The 13,043-nt window shown below is 54.3% G+C and overlaps 4 protein-coding genes across 4 annotated transcripts; 2 read left to right on the forward strand and 2 right to left on the reverse strand.

Moving 5' to 3' along the window:
• Positions 1 to 161: 161 nt before the first annotated feature.
• Positions 162 to 3,158, reverse strand: J4E83_009077 (uncharacterized protein; the record flags this gene model as incomplete). The annotated part of the gene is made up of 5 exons (XM_049335969.1): positions 162 to 953; positions 1,030 to 1,173; positions 1,221 to 1,743; positions 1,789 to 2,728; positions 3,044 to 3,158. 5 exons carry the CDS (start codon positions 3,156 to 3,158, stop codon positions 162 to 164), a joined length of 2,514 nt encoding a protein of 837 aa, XP_049185003.1.
• Positions 3,159 to 4,093: 935 nt separating this feature from the next.
• Positions 4,094 to 6,067, reverse strand: J4E83_009078 (uncharacterized protein; the record flags this gene model as incomplete). Its single annotated transcript, XM_049335970.1, has 3 exons — positions 4,094 to 5,344; positions 5,394 to 5,560; positions 5,761 to 6,067. 3 exons carry the CDS (start codon positions 6,065 to 6,067, stop codon positions 4,094 to 4,096), a joined length of 1,725 nt encoding a protein of 574 aa, XP_049185004.1.
• A 1,018-nt stretch (positions 6,068 to 7,085) lies between these two features.
• Positions 7,086 to 9,181, forward strand: J4E83_009079 (uncharacterized protein; the record flags this gene model as incomplete). Its single annotated transcript, XM_049335971.1, has 2 exons — positions 7,086 to 8,693; positions 8,741 to 9,181. 2 exons carry the CDS (start codon positions 7,086 to 7,088, stop codon positions 9,179 to 9,181), a joined length of 2,049 nt encoding a protein of 682 aa, XP_049185005.1.
• Positions 9,182 to 9,783: 602 nt separating this feature from the next.
• J4E83_009080 (uncharacterized protein) lies at positions 9,784 to 12,060 on the forward strand (the record flags this gene model as incomplete). The annotated part of the gene is made up of 5 exons (XM_049335972.1): positions 9,784 to 9,816; positions 9,866 to 9,950; positions 10,001 to 10,227; positions 10,283 to 11,855; positions 11,906 to 12,060. 5 exons carry the CDS (start codon positions 9,784 to 9,786, stop codon positions 12,058 to 12,060), a joined length of 2,073 nt encoding a protein of 690 aa, XP_049185006.1.
• Between the last annotated feature and the right edge of the window lie 983 nt (positions 12,061 to 13,043).

Here is a 13,043-nt window from a genome sequence, read left to right on the forward strand (position 1 = left end):
TAGGGAATATATGCAGTAGGGAGCCTTTGAGCTACACACACTTGCATCCCCTTGCAAAAGCTCCCAAGACTCTCTTTCTGGTCTCGAGACGCGTTGCTCACTATACAGAAGACATCCTTCGTCCCGAGCCGCCATCAACTCGGCCCTCTCATCCCGCCACCTCAGTACTCCACAACCTTAGCCCTACTCCTCAGCTCCTCAGGCACCTCCTCCGGGCTCACAATACCCATGCGCATCGCATCGCCCCAAACAAACATGGCGCGATCATTAGCATACGCGAGGTAATCAAACTCCTCTTCGTCCTGTGGTTTGAAAAGGTCAGCATCCTGTTCCGCTTGCGTCATGTTTCCTTGCGTGGCCCCTTCCTCCGTCGCTGTCTTTTCACTCACGATCCCTGCCCCCGACTTCTCTTCTGGTCCTCCAGCCTCCGCCTCCGCACGTATCTCCGCCGTCGCGCTGTCAAGTTCAGCGGCTGAGCCGCTGGGGTTGGCAGACGATGCGTCTGCGTTAGCTTGTTTATCCAAAGCGTCGAAGTCGGGGAGACCGGGGACGTGAGCCTGAACTATGCCCCAAGCTACCCACATGGCTGAGTTGGCGAGGCGCCAGAGTTTGGTTTCGGCGAGGAGGCGACGGGTTTCTTCTTCGATTTGGCGTTCGGCGGTGGCTTCTTGCTCTTGGTACTGTGAGCCGGGTGGGGCGCGCGAGTCGAGCATGAAGGCGGAGATGTTGCTGGGGGCTGCAGTTGCAGCTAGGGCGGTTGTGCTTCCTGAGGAGGGGAGAGGGCCTAGGTGGGGGGTAGCAGGGTTGGATGTGTAGCCTCCGGCTGCTTTGTAGGAGGGGTTGTGCATTAGGTATGCTCGGATGAAGCGGTGCTGCTCTTCAACGGTTGGATAGTACTTGGTGTTACACCTCCACGGTACATCGGCATCGTGGTAGTTGTATGTCCATTCGGTCTACCGTTTTGTCAGTACAGGCCTCAAATGTGTGATAAGTAGTGAAGGATTCAAGGGGTAACCGAAAATATCTTACGAAGTGGTTGGCAAACTCCAGACCAGGAAGGTTCGCATTTGCGTACTCAAAGTCGATGACCACAAGCTGCTTGTGCTGGTTTGCTGGGAGCAGTAGGGGCGACTCGCCCTCTGGCACCATGCGGAGGATGTTACCATACTGGGTCTACACAGGGTCAGCTCAGGAGACATCTGTAAAGTAAAATGACCTACGTCATTGTGGGCGAAGATCATGCGCTCGTTGATCTTATCTGCACCACCGTACTGTTCCTCCAACCACCTCCTGTACTTCTCAACCATCTGCCTGAATACTGGCCACTCCATACCACATACGTAACCTCGCTTCTTCCACTTGTCGCCAGGGCCTAGCGCAGGGTCTTGCTTGCTCTCGCGCACCCGGTCGTCTAACCAGGTGACAATCTGCTCACAACGGTCAACCCACTTATCCCAGTTTTGCCATACGAATGGGCCAGCTTCTCGCTCTTCCTTAAGAAGATCAATGCCCTCATGCAGCTCTCGCATACGCTTTGCGATCTGCTTTGAAGTCTCTGCGTTGCGCAGTTCCTTCGCGGTCAACGGCTTTGCGTGGAGGAACTCCTCGAAGCGTCCATTGGTGAAAGTACCAAGCAGGCGCGGGCCAATTCGCTTTCGAGCGAGGCGTGTGAGGATCTGTAGTTCAGACTCTCTATCGATCAGATGCTCTACCTGAGGGCCGTAGATACGTAGTAGAAGCTTACTAGAAAGTGTTAGCCATGTTTCGCTTACGTTCAAGGTGACTTACGGAGGAGGGTTCTTTGGCTTAGGCTGACCATCTTCACCCTGCTCTTGAAGTTGCAGATTCTTGGGAGGCGAGACAACGTAAACAGCATTTGTCAATGCGCCACTCAGCCTCTGCACATCAATCTCGTTACTCTGCTCCATCGACACCTTGCGCCATCCCTTGAGCTTCAGAGTATGAGCCAGACGGAGGATTTCAGCTCGGAACTTGGTCCACGCCTCTCTCTCCTTGCGTGCTTCTTTGTCAGATAGTTGTGGGGCCGATTCGGCATCTGACTCGTCCACGTTGTATGCCATAGTCTTCGAATTATCCAAGATGGCCTCGCAACTCGGGACCAGCTGGTCTACGGACTCGAAATAGTCGGTGTCGAGGGAAATGGCAGAGTGTCGCTTCAAGCCTGTGGAAGACCTGCGGAAGTGTTGCATCCTCTTTTTAGCGTCGGCTGGCTTCATAGCTAGGGTCTTCTCGAGGATGTGCGCCAGTTGGTCGAGAGAGTCCTCGCCGTGGGACGACGAAGAGCTGGTCCTAGTAAGCGCGATGGGCTCTTCAGTCGTCTCATCAGGTACAGTTGATGTATTTTCCTGGACAGCGCCCTCTTTGGCGGCTTTACGTTTCGCCCTTCGTGCATGACGTCGGCTTCGCTCGTGCTTGAGCCATGTGCCTACCTGCTTCAACAGGTTCTCGTGCGCATGCTGTCCATGAGGAGCATCGGTTGAGCTGTCCGAAAGCAGAGAAGACAAAGATGGGTTACCCTCAGCTGCCACTCCTCTCGGGGTTGATGACAGACGCTCGACTGAGGGTCGTCCAGATAGTTTCTTTCTACTGACACTTGCGGGGTAGTGTTTTGCAGGTCTGTCGAGATCCAAGTAATCCCTCTGGTCAAGTTCTTTGTTCTTCCCGATCATCAGTGGAGAGATGGCAGTGTCGTCGGGAAAGGAAACAACTGTGAGCGCATGGTTAGCAATTGTTCGTTAAGCACTTGGTAGGTAAGATGACAGTGTATCAGCTAAACATCTTGTTCATTGTTCTCGGACTTGCAGTCGCTCGTTTTGCTACATGCACATAGCTAAGCTATAGCCATATAGCTGGTGTAGTATTTGAGATTCTACTCGGCGTCCGAACAAGAGAGTTGTTGGTCACTGCGGAGTCACAATGGTCTACAGCTACCTCGCTGGTAGAATCACGATTCCAACAAAGTGATATAGTTTCATCACCAGAGCTTGCAAGCCAGATTTCAAGAAAACAAACAGGAACTGACCTTTGGTAGAACGCGGCGACGCGCCATCCACTGGAGTAGCGTTCTGCGAGAGGGCAGACGAGTCGCTTCGGTGGGGGACGCTGGGCCGCGACTGCTCATTGGAGGAATCCGCCATGGCGATTGCCTAGAATGTGCAGCCTGGTGTGCGGAAGTGAAGTAAGCAGGATCGACCGCGTGGTAATTTGTAGCTCCCCAGACGGGTCCGAAGGTGCTGTAGTGAGGCCTCGAAATAAACGTGCCCTACTTGGTGGGTAGGAACGGCGGGTTGTTTGGTGGGCGGTGTTATCGATACCTAGTGCGGCAGGAACGCCAGAAAGTACACGCGAGCTCAGGGTCCACGTGCCAAGCTGATTGGCGGTAAGGATCGCTGGTGGGAGAAGACGAGGTGAAGAGGAATGTGAAAAGTCTCGAGGCGTCTATAACCAGATCTTGATAGAAATAGACAATTCAAGGGTAGAGCATCATCATCGCTGGAACAGACGGCAGTGTGGTGTGTAGCTGGTCCCTACGCTATCTCCAGAGCTATTGGGCAGCTATCGGCCTCCGAGATTCCAGTTCCCAGCCTTGGCAGTCTACGTCAGGTTTTGGTACGCCAGAAACTTGGACACGAAGGTGCTGAGCGCAATGTGGCGAATTGTCTTCGTGTGCTCTGACAGTGGATAGCAAGTACCATAGCGGTAGACGGAGGATCACTTTCCCTTGCGAATTATTTTCACGTGCTCAACAGTGCTTAGAGGTTGTCGTAGAATAGACTCCCCCTTGAACTGATCGAGCCACTCGAACTACGGCTACTCTGACGTACCGCAGTTAGATTGGCTCGATCGGTTCAAAGAAGAGACCATCCTCCGACAACCTCCAAACACCGGGACAACGTTAAAGTGTATATACAAACTGCTTTTCATTGCAGTTCTCTGCCATGTTCCCAATCAATGCAACTACCAAACCCATTCCCAGTACCAGAACGCCTCGCTTTGAAACCCAATTACATATCGCAACACGGGAGGGTGCGCTGCGTCCTTCCAAGCACTAACACTTCAACGCACACATGACTCATTTGGCCCATTCCACTGTCTCCAGTGCAAGCATGACCAGAAGAAGAGTCGATGGCAGGATCCAGACAACGTAGCTCTGGAACAGAATTCTCGACATGGCGCCCATGTACACGTTGTTGATCTGGCAGATCTGTGCCAGCTGCAGCGCACTAGGTGCTCCACTGAGAAGGAAGCAAACAATGATGAAGATCGGGTCGTCGAGAATACTGACAGGCACGTACTTGGCGGTTAAAGCAAGCATAGGTGCCATGAGAAGCGTCGGGATAAGCATGCGACTGACGAGCGAGGCAATGACAAGCTTCTTCTCAACACTTGGGTCTTCCATCGAATGCTGGTCCTCTTTGGGTAGAGTGTTACGGGCAAGGTTGGCACCCAAGACGACCAAGATGAGGGGGACAGCGACTTGTCCGCTCTGGTTGACAGCGCGCGTGACGGAGTTGCTGACGAACGTTCCTGGGTCGAAGAAGAGGTGTTGTAGCGGAGGGATAGAGGCAACAAAGATGGCGATCAGCATAGCCCAGAGGGGAGGGTTCATAAAGTCCCAGACGCCCTTGAAGAACCTTGATAAGACATGGCCAATCTTGGCAAGAGGTCCCTGGAGCCATGTGGGAAGAGCGTTGAAGACTCTGTTTCCAGCGCGAGTTGTAGAGACGGAAACGGTGCTGGCAGAGCGCTTCAATGCCATGCCGGCACGCTTTGGCATTCCCTTGATGCCCTTGGGAGCATTCTGCTTCTTCTTGTGCGCCTCGAGAACACCGTTGAGATGACCATTGGCATAGCCGTTGCTGCTTCCGCTCATGTCGCCTTGACCCGGGACGGTTGCGTTGCCGTTGGTGGGTGTGATGAAGTCGGTCTCTGCCTGGGCGTCGCGATTGAACAGTGAGTCTGAGTCGGACTCGTCGGAGTCAGCGGAGGTAGCATAGCTGGTGACGTTGCCAGATTCGTAGTCAGAGTGCGAGTCATCGAGGAGACGTTGAGCCTCGTCATCGCTGTACTCCCCGTTTTCGATAGCGCTGTTCTTGCCGCCATCTTCGTCTTTGTAGGCGCTGGCAGGTGCTAGGAGCACATTGAAGCCCCATGTCCATCGCACGAGCTGGCCGAGTTGTTGGAAGATGAGTAGGTAGAGGATACCGCGCGCGCCGACATCGTTGTCGTTGTCGCCGGGAACCTTGTCCCAGTGCAGACCGGACAGTGTTTTGGAGAGGGAGATGACGAGGGAGATTGGAAGTGAGTTTGAGTTTCCGAAGACCTGAGAACGTCAGTTTATGTTGTTTGCCTAGTCGAGGAACAAGACATACTGCCATGGCGACAACAAAGTTGGAGGCTCGTTTGTTGAACCTGCATACTTTCGAAACGATGAGCGCGGCGAGGTAGGATATGAGTGTCTGTACGATGAAGATTACGGGGATGACGGCTAGATCAGCCAGCTTCTCGGCCGTCAATTGCGATGCAAGTTTGGTAAAGACTGGATGTGGTTAGCTGAGGTTTGGAGGTTATGAAGAAGCTCGTTCTCGCGTTGCACCCGCGAACAGACCCATGTAGTTCAAAGGTACTCCGCAGTCTCTCCATTGCTAATGTAGAGCTCGAGAAGTACCCCATGAATATAGTCTATGCAGGTGTGACTGGTACAGACGAGCGTCATCGTTATCGGAGGTAGTCACTTACTAAGGCAGGGTGTAAACAGCTGCGTGTTGAGGTTGGCGAGGAACTTCTGGCTTTCCGCGTCGAATTGGCCCATTCGCGCGACAATGTAGCCCGGCGCGCTGACGCAGACAACCTCCATGACAGCCTCGAAGACGAGCAGGGTGAGGTTGGCGAAGTCGGGATGCGCGCTGTGCTTGTTGCTCTTGAAGACATTGAACATGCCATTGTCGCCGTACTCGTACGACTGAGAGGCCATGGCGACGAAATCCGAGGAGTAAGTGGGAGGGCTGCGCAGGCGCAAGGCCTGGGGAGCCGAGAAGAAAGGCATGCCGATGCCAGAGGTGTTGTTGGGAAGGCGCGAGGGCGCGATGGGCACGGAAACACACGACTTATCTTGAAGCGCACCGCGTCTTGGCTGCGGACGCGCTATGGGCGGAGATCGACGTCACAGCCCGCTCCAGGTCTAGCGGAAAGGCAAGTTGAGCCGCGAGCCCTGCAGGAACTGTACGAGGAAGTCTGAATGGGTTAAGGAAGTCGTTAGGAAGAGCGATCGCCCAGCTACACGTCGCAAATGATTCACACACGGCCGTGGTGGGCTAGAGCTTATCGTCACCCAGCGCCTAGATGGGACTCAGGGCCTCTCAGCATCTACCGCGTCCCTGCGCCTCAGGTCGGCGGGCTGGGCGGCATGCAGCTACATCGAAAACTGGCAGGACATCGGCCACACCGAATGCTGTCTTGACTGATGGGCAATGCAGCAACACACGCAGCATTCGCTAGGTTCCCCATGGCTTGGTCATTACCGCATACTGCTTCTGCGCGCGCAATCCTGCTGGCGAGACTCGGTTCGGGGCTGCTTAACCGCATACAGCTGCAGTCCCTGCTTGCGCATTCCCATGTCTGAGGCCAGGTGAAAGCAGGCTTACAGGCGGCCGGCGCACGCAAAGCAGGAACTGTCCCTAAGCCACCGCACTAGAAATATCGCGGGAGCCCCTTTTGCCAGCTGCATCTCCGTTGTACGCCATGGTGGTTACCGCGTGGCCAGACCCATCATTGTGAAATCATTCCAGATTGCAGCAGCACCAGTAGTTGCGCGCTACTCTGTCGTCTCTGCAGCATCACGTCACAGCTCCAACTTGCACGCTACCAGACAACCCACAACCACGACACCTCCACCAGACTACCAGATCCGCTGAGATCGCCGCCGTCACTCCCTCCGCGGTGTAATCGCAGCCTCTGAACTCACCTCACACCTGCGCCTTTTATTCCTATCTCCCTACCCTCTTCCGCTTCCTCGCCCTAGTACCCCGCCAACATCAGGCCGCGACTTTTATCTGTCTTTCGCCATGGCTTCCAATCCCTCCACCCCCGACACGGAAGTCGACGCCGATACCGTCTTCGATAGTCCCTCGCCCTCACCTGCACCCTCGAGTCCTACCGCCGATGCCACCCCGCCTGACGAACCCGCTGCCGAGCGCCCTCCTCCCCGAACTGCATCCACGACATCAGCCGCGACACCTACCATGACATCCTCCTCAACACCACTTGGAAACATCAACGCTGCCAGGAATCCCCGTCCTTCGAATCCTCCTACCATCTCCAGCCGAGGCAGCGGTCTCAATGTCTCCCAAGACATCCTTGCCAGGATACAGGCAGTGCATCTCGGCAGAAAGGGCGCTCCGCCGACTGGTCTGCCTGGTAGAGGGCCTGCGCCTCAGAGTCCTGGCCCATCTCCCGACAGCCGTAACCCCATGTCGCCGGGTCCTCACCCAGGAGGTGTACCCAGCAACTTCCGAATGCCTGTGAGACCGCCTGCGACTAACTTCCAATCGGCACCAGCAGTTCCTGGTCGTGGACCACCTGCCAAGCAGTCTATAGCAGAGAAGCGCGGCATGAGGTTCCCAGGCGGACTCCCAGGCGGATTGCCAGGCTCGTCCCCAACTGCAGGCGGTGCTCCTCCCGCCGGCAAGAAGAAGCCCGGATTGACCCTCTCGCAGATGAACGGAGGACCCGAACCTGATGCAGGCGCAGAACCGAAGAAACAAGAAACTCACTTTGACAAATTCTCTCAGTTCGTCGATACCAAAACCGGCAGTCTCAAGTTTGCCGGCAAGGCCATACTCAACTCTGACGGTGTCCAATTCGCAAGCGGTACCTCCTTCAACATCTCCCTGGACGAAGTTGATACACTAGACGAGCTTGGCAAGGGAAACTACGGCACAGTATACAAAGTTAGACATAGCAGACCGCGAATGCGGAAGCCAGGGCAGGGTCTAGCGGGTAACAAGGCTGCGCCAGGCTCGCCGTCGCGAAAGGAATTTGGCGAAGAAGCGAGCCCTACCAGTGCGAAGCCAGCTGCGGGGACCGGCATAGTCATGGCAATGAAGGAAGTGAGGCTCGAGTTGGACGACTCAAAGTTCGCTGCTATCATCATGGAACTCGACGTCCTGCATCGCTGCGTTTCACCCTTCATCGTCGACTTTTACGGTGCTTTCTTCCAGGAAGGTGCGGTGTACATCTGTATGGAATTCATGGACGGAGGCTCCATAGACAAACTTTACGCCGACGGTGTGCCCGAGGGCGTCTTGCGCAAGATCACCATGGCCACGACTATGGGTCTGAAGTCACTCAAGGATGATCACAACATCATTCACCGAGACGTGAAGCCTACCAACATTCTCATGAACACCAAGGGTGCGATCAAGATCTGTGATTTTGGTGTCAGTGGAAATCTCGTCGCCAGTATTGCCAAGACCAACATCGGGTGCCAAAGTTACATGGCACCGGAGAGGATATCTTCAGGCGGCATCGCACAAGCAGGCGCCAACCCTGGAGGCGGCACATACAGCGTACAAAGCGACATCTGGAGTTTGGGACTGACAATCATCGAGTGCGCTCTGGGGCGGTACCCATACCCACCAGAGACGTACAACAACATCTTCAGTCAGCTCAGCGTAAGTTTTCACATTGTGTTCCCACGTCAACTACTAACTTTCTCTAGGCTATTGTCGATGGTGAGCCTCCGGATCTGCCTGAGAGCGGATACTCTGACGCGGCGCGCAACTTTGTACGCGGCTGCTTGAACAAGATCCCCAACCTTCGGCCAACATATGCCATGCTGCTTCAACATGCATGGCTTGCACCTCTCGCGAAGCCCGACACAATTACAGAAGAAGACGAAGAGGAGGTTGAAGCCGCAGCCGAGGCCGAGGGTGGCGAAGCAGCAGGCGACCAGGGACCTGCTGAGGCGATCGAGCCTGTAGAAGACCAAGAAGTCGCCGACTGGGTCAAGGCTGCCATTGAGAAGAGGAGGAGCGGCAAGATGAAGGGCGTCGAGAAGCCCGCACTGCATGCCGCACCTCTTGATGCAGCGACACAGAGCCCGTCACCTAACGGTACAAATGGGCTAGAAGAGGCGGGCTCAGTAGAAGCCGCGGCATAAACCTCTCGAATGGACGAAAATATTTGGCTCATTCACGAGAACGTCAGGCCGCGCCAGGAGCAGCCTTATGGGTTTACGGCGTTGTATAGGCGTATTGCATGGGACGATTGTCGTGGAGCATTGAAATCGGGCCATTGAGCGTAGAGGACACATGTACCTAGCATAGCATACACCTTGTCCAACTGGACGAATAACACACTTCAAGTCGCCGACCTGCAGTCAGTGGATTTAGTGATGAATCATCTACGGCTTTGTTATCTGCTTACAGAACCACGTCTTCACAGTGGAGGAGATGATGTGGGCGTTGCATGGTTGGGAGTGACGTAAGCGGAGAGCGCACAGACACGTGATCGGAACCCCTGCTTAGCCAAGATTGCTCGCGGCGGCCATCTGTCGTGGTGCGGGAAAGAACACAGTGGTCGGAACAACTTCAATAAGTAGCCACGACCTTCTTTCGTACGCCGCCCCCACCTTCTTTGTAATGCCACAGGCCTAGCATCACTTTTCTTCCCTTCTGCTGGAATCGTAGTCGACAAACCCCGCAATCACCTTCAGTCGCTCTCTCGCGTACTCAGACACGTCCGTAAGGACAGACATTCGCCATGTCCGGGACAGATTACAACTACGATGAACAGGTACACTTTGCATGCGCCACAAATGTAAACAAATGCTAACAACCTGCAGGGCCAGTTCTTCCCCTACTTCATCCTTACCGTTACCACTCTCGTCACCGTTCCGACTACAATTTCATTCTTCAGATCAAGCAAAGGTGCGCGCTCCTCGCCACTTCCACGCAACGCCATACTAATATACTACCAGAGCTCGAGAATACTGGATCGCGGATAGAATCCGACTTCACACCCGAACATGCCGATCTCATCCAAGGACAGCGCAAGAAGCAGAAGCGACTCGAGAGGAGGATAAAGCGGGGTCTTCTCATGGTGGGCGGATGGGCGATGAATGCCGCCATGATATACCTCATCAGCACTACCACACGGAGTACGCCTGATATATGGGATCCCTATGAGGTGCTGGGTGTCTCTACGGTACGACCGCTGCCTCTGTCGCGAGCTTTGGACAACCTGCTAACTTGAACATCAGGGCGCCGATGAGAGGGCGATCAAAAAGCACTACCGAAAACTGTCCCTCACTATGCACCCCGATAAGGCACGCCCAGACCCCGAGAAGAACATTACCATACAATCCATCAACGACCACTGGGTCGACGTCGTGAAGGCGTTCAAGGCTCTTACCGACGAAGAGATCCGCCGGAACTTCCTTGAATTCGGTCACCCAGATGGCAAGCAAAGTTTCAGCATCGGCATTGCGCTACCTCAATGGCTCGTGACGGAAGGAGCTGGCAAATACGTCCTGCTCATCTATGCGCTCGCCCTCGGTGTCATTCTCCCATACACGGTCGGAAAGTGGTGGTACGGAACACAGAAGCTGACCAAGGATAAAGTCCTGGTGGCCAGCGCTGGCAAGGTCTTCCGCGATTACGACAACGACCAAGGCGAGGTGGGTGTCATACACGCGCTCAGCAGCGGAGAGGAGTTCAACGAAGTTCTCGCTGGACACAAAGCGGAGAATGGTCTTTCGAAGCTCGAACAGAAGGTCCTCTCTGAGAACTCTGGATCTCTCATTGCGCAAACACTCACCAAGAAGGACCGACAGAAGCTAGACGATCTGGAGGACAGCCGGCGACGCAAGGTTCTGACTTTGTTGTGGGCATACCTTGGCCGCGTTGAACTGGACGACGAGACTCTGAACGACGAGAAGTTCGAGGTCGCGCCAATCGCACTCCGACTCAATGAAGCTTACACCGCCATCGCTCTCGCATACGGCAACACCAAGGCGATACTATCGGCTTACAGGACCTCTCAGAATCTCATCCAAGCTCTACGACCAGGCGCATCACCGCTTGAGCAGCTGCCACATTTCACACCCGATGTTGCCAGCGCGGCTGAGGCTGCGCGAGCAAAGTCACACTTGACTATCCAAGAGTTTATGCAAATACCCGAAGCTGAACGTAAGGCTCGTGTTGTCAAGACTGGTCTCCTATCCCAAGAACAATACAGCACAGCGATGACGGTGGCCTCGCGCATCCCAATGTTCCACCTCGAAAAGGCATTCTTCAAGGTCGTTGGTGAGCGTTTTGTCACACCTAGCAGCTTGGTTCAGTTCGTACTCAAGGGTCGTTTCATCCCGACCGCTGCCACCAACGTCCCCGAAGTCAACCCGAAGGACCTACTAGACATCGATCCCGCGGAAGGCGATGTCGCAGCAATTACCGGACGTAAGAACGACCGTTCTGGAGAGAAGCCCATCCAACCACCTCTAGCATTCGCTCCATACTACGCTCGCGACCACGCGCCAAGATGGCACGTATTCCTCGCAGACAGCAAGCAGGGACGTATCGCCGTACCGCCATTCACTTTCTCGACTTTCGACAAGCCCATCCTTGACGAGAGTGGTAACCCCACCTACAATGTACAGACTCTTAAGATGCAGTTCGGCGCACCACCACAACCCGGCAGCTACACCTTTGTCATGCACATGATCTGTGATAGTTACATCGGCATGGACACCAAGATGGAGGTTACCCTTGTTGTCGAGGATGCCAGTAAAGCGGAAGAGGTAGAAGAGGAAGACGAGATCAGCGAGCCAGAAGAGGGTAAGACAATCTTATATCAAGCGTATGTAACAATGCTAACACATCCGCAGATTCATTGGCAGGCCAAATGCACCAAATGAAGACCGGTGCCCCACCAAAGAAGCGGAAACAAATCACCAACGATGATAGCAGCGGCAGTGACACCGAAGGCGACGTCGAATCCGAAAGTGAAACCGACACTGATACCGACTCGGATGATGAGTAGAAACCTCCATCCGGTCTACCAGTAAAATGGTTCTCAATCTCCTTTTGGGGCTATGAATTTTGTGTTACAAGAGACTAGTTGCCTCGCACCATCGAGTTGGCCTCAGTTCCTCACTCTTCCTACAGGCTCCCTTCGGAGCTGAGGGGTATTCCTCAGGATTCTCTTTATGTCGTAACACGCGCGGCGGCAAGAAGGCATTAGTAGGCGTTCTGGAGAGGGGTTTATATACAATGGCGCGCGTTTTGAAAGTTGGAATGAGGGATTCGCTTTCTCTCGAATTTCGATTGCTGTGAGCGTCTTTTGGTCACATGGATTGCAAAGACTCGGTTTATTGGAGAGGAAGAACGAGAAGCGCGGTTACTACATGCGTGTAGTGGAGGGTTATCGGGAGTATTGATCAGTGTGTGTAGATATCCAGGTCAGAAATTGACGTTGAGTAACCTTTCGATACGACACTTCTTCTTCTTCATCATCTTCCCATCTATCCTTGCCTGTGATGAAGAAGTTGGCAAGCCAACTAAATATAGACAGGCACGACAGGGAGTCAAGAAATCTCCGTCCTGCGACCAAGACCGAGCGCAAGACGATCTACCTGGCCTGTTACCGTCGATCAAGCACGTTAGCCTCAGGAAGACAAGGCATCCGAGAAAAAGACGAACACATGGCCTGGCCTTAATGCATATACGATATCGACGATATGCGTGTCCCCTTGTCGGGGATCTGCAACGTGGCTGGTGCGTTCCTCAACTGGTGGGGTTTCAGGTGCGTCGCAGCATCGTGGTGTTCACTTATCACCTCGACAGAGTCGACACCTTCAAACGGGAAGTAGCGATGTGGCAGCAGGAAGGGGAAGGGTGGTAAGAGGTGGTGAGTGGTGATATAGGGTGCTGTGATTGGGGGGTTAGGGGTGCATATGGGGGTGGTAGTGGTGCGGTAACATCGACTCGTGGGTATCAGCACAAAGGGAAGCGTTTGCTATCGGC

Source organism: Alternaria metachromatica (genome assembly GCF_023757995.1).
Source record: "Alternaria metachromatica strain BMP 0045 chromosome Unknown scaffold_29, whole genome shotgun sequence".
Classification (NCBI taxonomy): Eukaryota; Fungi; Ascomycota; class Dothideomycetes; order Pleosporales; family Pleosporaceae; genus Alternaria; species Alternaria metachromatica.